The sequence below is a fragment of the Sprattus sprattus genome (assembly GCF_963457725.1).
Source record: "Sprattus sprattus genome assembly, chromosome: 5".
NCBI classification, from domain to species: domain Eukaryota; kingdom Metazoa; phylum Chordata; class Actinopteri; order Clupeiformes; family Clupeidae; genus Sprattus; species Sprattus sprattus.
Window position 1 is genome coordinate 12,148,660 of NC_137924.1, and position 10,764 is coordinate 12,159,423.

At 38.7% G+C, this 10,764-nt stretch overlaps 2 protein-coding genes across 2 annotated transcripts; both read left to right on the plus strand.

Annotated features, from left to right (window-relative positions):
* Positions 1–1,509: 1,509 nt before the first annotated feature.
* Positions 1,510–3,792, plus strand: hoxd11a (homeobox D11a). Its single transcript, XM_080838473.1, has 2 exons — positions 1,510–2,198; positions 3,010–3,792. Exons 1-2 carry the CDS (start codon positions 1,589–1,591, stop codon positions 3,240–3,242), a joined length of 843 nt encoding a protein of 280 aa, XP_080694599.1. The 5' UTR covers positions 1,510–1,588; the 3' UTR covers positions 3,243–3,792.
* Positions 3,793–8,392: 4,600 nt separating this feature from the next.
* hoxd10a (homeobox D10a) lies at positions 8,393–10,764 on the plus strand. The gene is made up of 2 exons (XM_080839367.1): positions 8,393–9,214; positions 9,959–10,764. Exons 1-2 carry the CDS (start codon positions 8,488–8,490, stop codon positions 10,231–10,233), a joined length of 1,002 nt encoding a protein of 333 aa, XP_080695493.1. The 5' UTR covers positions 8,393–8,487; the 3' UTR covers positions 10,234–10,764.

Genomic DNA, 10,764 nt, shown 5'->3' on the forward strand with positions numbered 1-10,764 from the left:
TGCTGTTACAAAGCACCGAGAAGCACCCTAAACAAAGACAGAAAATGAAGAAAAAAAAACTCAAAAAGAAATTCAAATATGGAACAGTGTCTTTTCACAAATGTGAACACAAAATAAAATTGTTATTAATACCTTGTCTTGATGGCTATACTTGTCTTGCGCGCTTGGGTTCTTAGCCTTGAATACATGTACATATGCAATTTACATTCACAAATATATTCTTTGTCATCAGAATAGAATAACGTGCGATTCCGTTAAATACGGTGATTCTTTGCGTTTTTTCATGATAGTTTCTTGAATACACTTCAACTACAACGCATCCTTTTGTCTGTGCAATAAAATGATTTGACTGCTGACGGGTATTGGTGATTGCTGGGTGCACATCGTCTCAGACGGCAGACGTTCAAAGCCAGAAGAGTTGTTTTGGACTTGGCAGTGTGAATCTCTAAAGGTCCCCATCAATCCCGGCCTTCAAAGTTCCAGTTGACTTACAATTCCAGGGATAAAGCTTGACTATTTCTTATTGGATATGGACAAAACATAAACGTGGATTAGTGGCATACATGGGTAAAGTAGCATATACATCTAGTATTTTGCTTCAGCTCTGTTTGTATGCGTGGAGTGTATGTGTGGAATTCCTCAGCAAAAACGTTAATATACTCGGAAAGTTACACTTTTTAATATGTTGCATTCAAATACTTTCCATTGACGCTCTAATCCAAAAAGTGAGTACATTGCGAAGGGTTCATGATGACTCGTCTGATTTATCTTTGGCTACACCTAATTCTTTCTTAGTTTATTTACTTGATTGTTTGTCTTGGTTCTACCTTTCGAACATTACAGCACCCTGCTATCAGTGAAACATTGAAATAGAAATTAAAACTGGGCCTGTGTGTTATACATAGTTCTAGAATTGCCTTTTTATTCAGAAAACACTCTGTGACTTAGATTATTGAGCGTGTGTCGTGCAATTGAATAAACTATGTTCAACACAACTTAAAATTGCGAATTAAAATGGTGAAAAACAGTGCACTGGCGTGCGTAAGGTATAATGTACAACGTTTTTCTGTAGTCAAAGACATTTCAGGAAGGAAAATATATCAGTTAGTTGGAATTAAGTTACAAATGCTTTTGTTTAAAAGGTGAAATGTTCAGATAAATGCGTTGCATGAACAGTATCGACACTGTGGCACAACTGTTACTTCAAGCTGCAGTGCATATAGGTAGACATATGCCTTGGATGGGATATACAGTGATTGTTTACCAACGCCCTATTATTCATACGGGAGAAGCCAAAGATTAACAGGGGGGTTTGAGCAAAATACCGGTAACCAATGACCTGCTGGGTGCGTTCACCTATGAGTTGCTTAAGACAGTTCTTAATGACTGATATTGATATATGGTAATTTCTTTACCGGATCACATGACACAATTACCTCAAGAATCGATCAAGATGAATTGCACGTCAGCCTACGTTTCCGATTTTTTCTCCCTCATGGGTCCTGTCCACACGCCTATGGTGCAATAGATGGACAAAGTTTAACTCACTCAAGCTGCCTATTCCCTTTCTCTACCGCAAAAGGGAGATATGACGGAGTACGATGATCGCAGCAGCTGCGCGTCAAATATGTATTTGCCGAGTTGCACGTACTATGTATCGGCGCCCGATTTTTCGTCGGTCTCGTCGTTTTTACCGCAGACTACGTCGTGTCAAGTTAATTTTCCTTATTCTTCCAACATAGCTCAAGTCCAACCTGTTCGAGAAGTGTCTTTCAGGGACTATGGACTGGATCACCCGAGCAAATGGCATTACAGGGGCAATTATGCTTCCTACTACTCGTCGGACGAGATAATGCACCGAGATCTAATCCAGTCAACGAACAGAGCGGAAATGCTATTTAAAAACGATTCCTTGTACAGCCATCACAGCGGCAACAACTCTTCCTGCAGTTTATTTCCGAATGTTGGTAGGAACGGTGTACTTCCTCAAGGATTTGACCAGTTTTTTGACTCTGCTAACTCTGAGAAGCCCAGCCCTGAGCACTCCAAACAAAAGACAGAGTCCAGTGTCCCCGGAGATGCCGCATGTAATAAACAGTCTTCAGATACATCCGAGGAGTCGAAACAAGACCTAAATGACAACACAGAGGAGGAATCTTCGATATCAAACTGCGGGGATGACAAGAACAACGGCTCAAGTAGGTACACGCATTATAGGGCTTAGAGCTGGTCCACTACTTTGTCAGACCGGTTTTATGTGCCGATTTATAAGCATGCAAAGGTTTTTATATACCCAATAAGATTTACTTTGCTGTTGTAAAAACATTTACGATGGGAAAGCGCTTTAGGTGGGTGACTGCAATGGTAGCGATGCATCCTATATTTAGAAAATGTGTTGTGGCATGAATCGAATAGGTCGAGTTCAACCAAATCCTTTCCAACGTGGGGTAGTCTAAAAATTGAGCCTTTGTTTATATTTAGCCTACATGAAGGTTAAAGGCGATGTTGTATTTGTGGATATGAAAGAATTTCAGCTATATAAAGTGAGTGTTTCACGAAACAATGTTACTTATTTTGAACGCGAGTCTGTCCGTGGTTGAATCATAGTATTGTTCTTGTGCGCCTGCGTCGCGTGGGAGTTCGTGTGTGTGTGTGTGTGTGTGTGTGTGTGTGTGTGTGTGTGTGTGTGTTTGTGCGTGCGTGTTTGGGTTCATGTGCTCACTTGTAGCTTATGTTTATGTAAAGTTTTGGTTTTGTGTAAAGTAAGGATTTGTGTCTGTGTGGTTGTGTGTGTGTGTGTGTGTGTGTGTGTGTGTGTGTGTGTGTGTGTGTGTGTGTGTGTGTGTGTGTGTGTATGTGTGTGTTTCAGGCAGCTTTCGCGTATGTATGTTTTCAAGTAGACTTTTAAATTTCAGAAACAAACCAAAATACTCTCAAAATGTTGTAATTTGCAAAAAATATCTTTCGAAACACGAGTCTGCAATAAAAAAACGTTACTTCTTTTTACAGGTGCATCTAAGTCCAGGAAAAAGAGGTGTCCCTATTCTAAGTACCAGATCCGAGAACTTGAACGAGAATTCTTTTTCAATGTGTACATCAACAAGGAGAAACGCCTGCAATTGTCAAGAATGCTAAACCTCACAGACCGCCAAGTGAAGATTTGGTTCCAGAATCGACGAATGAAGGAGAAAAAGCTCAACCGAGATCGGCTTCAGTATTTTACTGGAAACCCCTTGTTCTGAGTTAAAACGACTTCAGACGCAACGGCAGACTCATGCTCATGACCTCCACTATAATGCCACCAGTATAGGTGTTGTTGGGAGGTTCCAGTCGTTTGAAAGGAAAGATAGCCTATTGCAACCCTAAACCCAATGCTGTCAACAGGCCGGACTGGTGTATTTCTTAAAACTATGCAACGCCTTTGGTATCACAACCGTGAATACAATACCTCAAACAAGGGAAACTATTTACGAATTATTTAAGACATTTGTAAAGTCGACGTATGCATTATCCAGTTGAGTTAGAGCATCCAGGGCATCTCGACAATCGTTTTTCGTACTTTCTCGTTTATTGATGAATGCCACTGAAATGTAACCTTCTTGTATCAATCGTATTTATTTATTTCATTTTAAATGGCCGATTCATTGTGATAGCCAACCACATGAGTATTGCAGTACGCAACAGATACTTTGATTACAGTAATCAACACGTAATTTCATAATAGTGGAATTATGTATGCATTAGTTAGCCGCATGTGATGTATTAATGTATTAAATAAACCAAAACACTGCAAACAAATGTTTTTGGTTGTGCTGTGCGTCCGTGTGTGCCCGTTTGTATTCCCATTTATGGAATTCCATAAAGAAGCTTAGCCTTTATTTACATTAAGATGAACACAGAATGTCTTTCAGAGTTCCTACAGACATTGGTCAATATGTGATGACCGATGGAAATGAGTCAGAACGAACATTTATAGGCCTGCGCTGCGTTTAGCAAAAATAACCGCTGGCTGATGTTAGGCCGTAGCTGAAAGGCTATACGCCAAACCGTGAAGCTCTTCATCAGCTGTAGGCTGGCCAATAATAACTACACGAGAACTATAGTTCCTTTATTCCTTTTATGTTGTTTTACACTAAGGGTGTTTACTAAACCTTGAACCGTCTAGACAGACTAATAAAACCCTAGCTGTAAATGTCTAAATTGGGGGCTATTGGACCCTCTGGTGACTTCAAATGCGACTCTGTCCAGAAACACCACAAAGGGATGTAGCCAGTTAATTTTATGAAACACTCACTACAAAATCTGAGAGTAAAATCTTATATACAAAATAATTTGATGTTATCGAGAAAAAGTGATTCCTGCACTATCAAGCTGGAGACTCAGCGTGAACTCTATCTAAAGTACAGGCCAAATTTGGACATGGATAATATTAAGTCTTTTTTTTTGTTTAGAATTTCTGTAACTGTTATTGTCCATTGGCCACTCTAATATATATATATATGTATGTATATATTTAAAATCTAAATATTGCATTTGAACTTCCTTAATGTCAAGGTCGTCACCCTTAACCTTTTTGAATAAGTATAGGCGCTGTTTTGAGAAAGGCGCCCTCTGAGTATAGCTGCAGTGCAGCAGGATCTCAACATGGCTGCCGTGTCTCCTTGCCTTAAATCTGCGCATTCTTCTTTCATTGAAGCAACTCTATGTAAAGATTAAGATACATAGTATGCACCATTTGCATAGGCGTTTGAGTAAAGGGGATATTCGGGAAAAAACTGTTATATGTGTTAGAACGAATAACCACCCATTTCACTGAAGGAAAGCAATTTACAGACATCAGAAGAAAGTCGAGACAAGAGGCGAGTCAAATAATGTGTGCAATACCCAGAATCAGAAATAGAATCAGCTTTTATTGGCCAAGTTAGTTTGCACAAACAAGGAATTTGTCTTGGTGCAGTGGCTCTCAGTGTGCTTACACATATTACACATATATACATCACAACACAAAACAATACAACAGTGCAAATAAGAACAACAGTGCAAAACAATACAATACAACAGTGCAAAACAATACAATACAACAGTGCAATGGTAAACAATCCAATATGTCTTAAAAAAATATCCAAGGAGTATATAAACAATAGTGCAAAGTGGAGAGTCCAGGAAGAGCAGGCATAAATAAATACTATATGGTATTGGGTTATACAGGAAGGGTGAAATACTGTTAGATGAGATATTGGTGGAAATGCAAGGACTGTCCTTCCATCATTTTTCACAATTTCTCTTTCAGCATAGCTTTATAAACAGCCAGGGATAAACGTGTCAGTCTGCTGTAACTGCACCACCTTCATTCACTTTTTTTTTTATCCTGATCCGATTTTGTGTGGAAAACTATTTGTATATCTTTGAGCAGCTGTCAGCTGTCTTTAAGCCAGATTTGAGTCTAAAAAGACAGTCATCCTATATAGACAGGCTCTTAAGATAATGTCCGTTATTAAAAAGTCGTAAGTCTTTGGCCTTAACAAGTTATAGCGGGTTATTTGCTTTAAAGGAACATGCATTGAACTTCATCTTGTACTGTTGTGTTAATCCGCTGTTACAAGCTTTATCCACATGAGGGCAGACGTACAGCAAGTTTTGAGGCTGAATATGAATCTCGGGTGTTGTCACACTGCACTTAACGCTATTGGCTTCAAAAAAGGAAGGGAATGAAAAATAATTGTACGAAAGCTATATCACTGAACCTTTAACACATTTTACACTAGGATAGTATGTTAACGTTTCATTATAATCAATGTTTCAAAACAAATGTGCAAGCTTCAGATAGGCTGCTATTGAGTCTGTGCCATTTTTATCCTATGCCAAGATTTGTTCCGAGAGTATCACATTCTTAATTCGTAATACATTCAACCACTTTCTTGAATATCAAAAGTAGTGTCATGTACATCTTGCAAAACTGTGTTGTGGATTTGAATTGTAACATGACGTAGGCCCTGGTGTTCTAGGCGCCGTGTAACCTTGAGGTGCATTTAAATGAGACAATGGGCATATAGGCCTACTTATTTCCCTCAGATAAAGAAATAATAATAAAAAGCAATTATTTTATGTGCAGCATATTATGATAAAATGAGAACAATTTGGATATGAAATAACTTATTTTACGTAGGCGACTTGCCTTTTCTTTGAGACGGATGGATTTTTAAACGTAAGAAGTATTTTCAGAATCTAGACTGCAACAAGCTAGAAAACGCTGATGATACAACCAACAACACTTTTGAATTAACACCATTTAACACTTAATAAACACCACAATAAACTATTTAATTCTACAGTGTGGATTTTCAAACGTCCAGCATGACAGCAACGTATACACAATTCAGGTTAATACATGAAAAATACCTGAACAAAGATACAACTAAAAAACGTTATGAGAAGAATGATGTGCCTCTTCACATAAAATAATAGGCTTTTGTAGTATACAGTGCTATTCATCTCGAGTTTATTTATATGATATACTATCAGGTGAATTTAGGTTAAATATAATCTTAGCGAGGCCTATTGCATAACTTTGCATTTGTGTTTGCAGTTATCTTGCTTTAACAGAGAAAGTGATGGAAAATATATCTGCATGTCTAACTATGAAATATGTTGATAAGAAATTATGTTCGTGATTACCGATGTAACGTCAAGAGAAAACATTCGCACGCGCTCGCGCGCGCACACACACACACATACATAGAGAGAGATATACACACACACAGAGAGAGACAGAAAAAACTCTTTAATTGCAACAGTCTCTGTTTACAACAGCCTCTTTCCTCACACAGAGTTAGGGTGTTGACTCGGAGCCAGATGCTAAAATGTTTGGAGTTCCGCTGTAGATGCATTGAAGAAAAAAAGCAAGATGAAAAGAGAGTGCCGTGCATTTGTTTCAGGTGTATTTATTTAGAGCGTTAATCGTGTTTTCAAGTAGAATTGTAGATTACACATTTGTTCTCAAACCTACCTCAAACAATTGCAACTAAACACAGGATACAGTAATAACAAAAAATTAACAAAAAAAAAACATTGACTTTATTAGTGCAAACAAATATGTAAATTACTTAACGTGCACGGCCATGCAAAATCTATTAAAATGCAGAAAAATATGTGCATTTTAAACTTGAACGTGCTCTGGCTCGAGTCCAGAACACATCAGAAACAAACCAAGGGCTGTATACTTTATGTTTACGTGTGCACTTCTCCTTTCGCCTGCATGAACAGTATACGTTTGAAATTCACGTTCAGTGTTCCTCTTCAAAGCCCAGTCCTGCAGACAGTGTCAGTAGCATGCTTGTTGATCTGTTATAAGCATCACATAACACACACGCAAGTGCGCCAGGTAGAAGGCAGGATTTCACGCTGTAAATGTTGAATGTCACAAACTATTTCCTTGATTTTCATTTAACTTAATCTCTTAATGGGCCTTATGCGAATGATATGTCATCACGTTGGTCTATTTCAAGCAGGCACGCTCAAGTGTTTAAGCTTAGCTGTAACTGAGCTGCAGTGCAGAAGCTGCCTAAAATCAAATACAATTTTTACAGAATAAAGTCTTATCCACAAAATGGTTCTTTACTTTTTTATTTTTGTAAAATCTTATAAACACGTCAGGATGTTATAGAATAATGTCGAGGAATGCACCGACCTGACAAATGATTTCCAATATGTTTAAGAGAAAAAAAAATAGGCCTATATGTAATGGTTCAGAGCTGGAAGGTAAAAACGCATTAACTCATGAAATTATAGAAAACGTTGATGACATGCAGAATGAAACGATATGGAGAAGTTAACGTAAAATGTAATGAATGCATCCTATCACCCTTTCCAAAATACTTCTTTAAATCAGCTGGAATCCGCTGGAATTATAAACTCTCACATGGCCCTCGCTTTAAACTAGAAAGCGTTTCTAAGATAATTTATATTTATCTGAAGCTCAATATTAGGTCTACTTCATTATCTCTGTCGGGTTGGATGCAAAATACTTCAGACAGGAATAATTCCACTAATTTCTTTCCATCTTGAACTTGAAATGACCCAACAAGCTTGTAGATAGGCACTTTCTATAGCAATTGCATATTTCCTCTCATTCTTTCCTGCATTTCAGGTTGTTGTGAGTCCGATGAAGATTTAGTTTTTTTTTTTTATCCTAGTTTATGCGTCAAGCAAAAGGGAGTGTTAAATACTGTGTCTTTTGTCCTGGCTTAGAATCAATTTCAAGTCCGTGTTCTAGATGTCGCTGTTGACCACGTCTGCAGATCCGAATCATGTGTCAAGGAGTCCACGTGACAGGGAAGGAGGCTGCGTCTCAAGGCCATTTTCAAATTTCATTGGTGAGATTGTCATGTGGTGGTGGAGAGGCACCCAGAGTTACGCGGGGGATTGTTTTGCTAGATATGTCAGCTTACAAAGGACACCTCTCTGCTCTTTAAAAAAATCCTCTCCAAAATGTCATTTCCTAATAGCTCTCCCGTTGCTAATACGTTTTTGGTTGATTCGTTGATTGGGGCTTGCAGAACAGACAGTTTTTATTCTAGCAGCAACATGTACATGCCATCCAGTGCTGAAATGGGAACTTATGGAATGCAAACCTGTGGACTCCTGCCGTCCTTCGGCAAAAGAAGTGAAGTTAACCACCAAAATATGGGCATGAATGTCCATTCCTACATACCTCAACTTGATAACTGGGCAGATCCGAGTAGGTCTTGCAGAATAGAACAACCATCCAGCCAGATGCCCAATTGTACGTTTTCACAAAACATAAAAGAAGAAAGTAACTGCTGTATGTACGACAAGAGGGCAAAGGACAGTTCGTCTGAGATTCCCGGGTATTCGAATATGATTCCAGAGTCCTGCTCCGTTGAAGGTCCAGAAATCCCTGTGCCTGGCTATTTTAGACTGAGCCAAACTTATGCGTCTGGAAAAAGACAGGAATACTGCCATGAGACGACGAGCCCGAACACTACACTGGTGCAATTAAACAGAGTGATTCCAAAATCGCAAGCAACGTCTTTTGTGGACATTGAGAAGAAAATCCCCGAAACTCCACACGACCGGGAGACCAGGCGGACACCTACCCCAGTGCAGAGCCCCGATCCAAAGTCACAGGAGGAGAAGAATTGCTCTACTGAAGCCTCTGCCTCCAGCCCAGAATTGCCACAGAAGGAAGCGAAAGGTGGGTACAATAAAAGGATTAATCGCGTCGCGGTGTAATACGAACGCTCCAGCATCATAAAAACCAATATAAAACACAAACAACCCGAAAGTCGTAATGTTTAATGAGAGCCTTACTCAGGTTGCAGTAAAACGCTTTACAGGAAACTGTTTTCCACCGGACCGTGTTAGCATAAATATCTTTTGTTACCAGTACCTTTTAGAGATGTTTTTTCCTTAATTTATAGTATTCAAATGCTAATAATACAAGCGTGTGCTGAAGCAAACACTGACTTCGGTAGGTTTCATTATATGATATTTGTATTCTTGAAAGCGCATTATTTGAGATATTGTGTCTTGATACATGGCTTTGTTATTAGTGTGAAGCTTCTCATTACCAAAATCCTTCATATTTTGCTGCTCATGTGTCTGTCCTGAATAGGCAGCGTTAGAATTATAGACTGTACTACCACGTTTCTGATAATCATTATATTCCTTTATACATCTACCGTGGTAAGGCGATGATGTTCTTGTCAGTAGGCACGGCCAATAAACAATGATCGCATGCATTGCTTTATTTTCAAACTTAACTCGACGCATAAATATCTAATAATTCAATAAACTGCACGGATCTGCTTTTAGGAACATGCATGCACTCTGGTGCAGCAATGGGGAGATGTACGTTGCAGCAATGTCTTTGGTATGCTGTTTTCACCCGACTGCCCCTCATGTGAAATTAATAGATTCTGTGTTTATACCGTTTCAGACTGCAAAACTGACCAACCACACAGCAATTGGCTGACGGCAAAAAGTGGACGGAAAAAGAGATGTCCTTACACGAAGCATCAAACCTTGGAATTAGAAAAGGAGTTTTTATTCAACATGTACCTGACTCGAGAGCGCCGCCTAGAGATCAGTAAAGGTGTCAACCTTACTGATAGACAAGTCAAGATCTGGTTCCAGAACCGCAGGATGAAGCTGAAGAAGATGAGCAGGGAAAACCGAATTCGAGAACTTACCTCAAACCTAACTTTCTCTTGAGCATGTAGACGAATGTATATTTCAGAAAGTTTTTCTGGTATTTCCAGAAAAGGATTGTCTGGAGACCATTGGACATTGTTTCTAGTTTTATTTTCCACTTTGCGATACTGTGATTGTTGCTACTTCATTTTAATTGTATTTTTGGTGGTATTCTAAACGTGAAGCATTGTGTAATTTAAATATATTTCACAGGGTAACATTAATGTGGTTTAGATCGTAAATTATATAAAGTGACATAAATAAATCTGCGGAGTGTTTGTTTTGATATGGTCAGATCGTCGCACGTAACTTGCTTTTGAACCCCATCTACATTGGTTTCGAACATGAAAGCACATCTACTGTTTGTAAGTAAATAGTACACCTCATTTCTCCAAAAATTGAATATATATAGGCCTACATTTCTTCTTACCACAACACTGTAAAAGTTCCTGTATAAAGTGTGGTAGCCTATCCAATGTTAGAATGTGCGTGTAACTCCAAATGCATGTTTGTGGCATGTTTCTAGTAATAAATTGATTCTGTCAAAATATT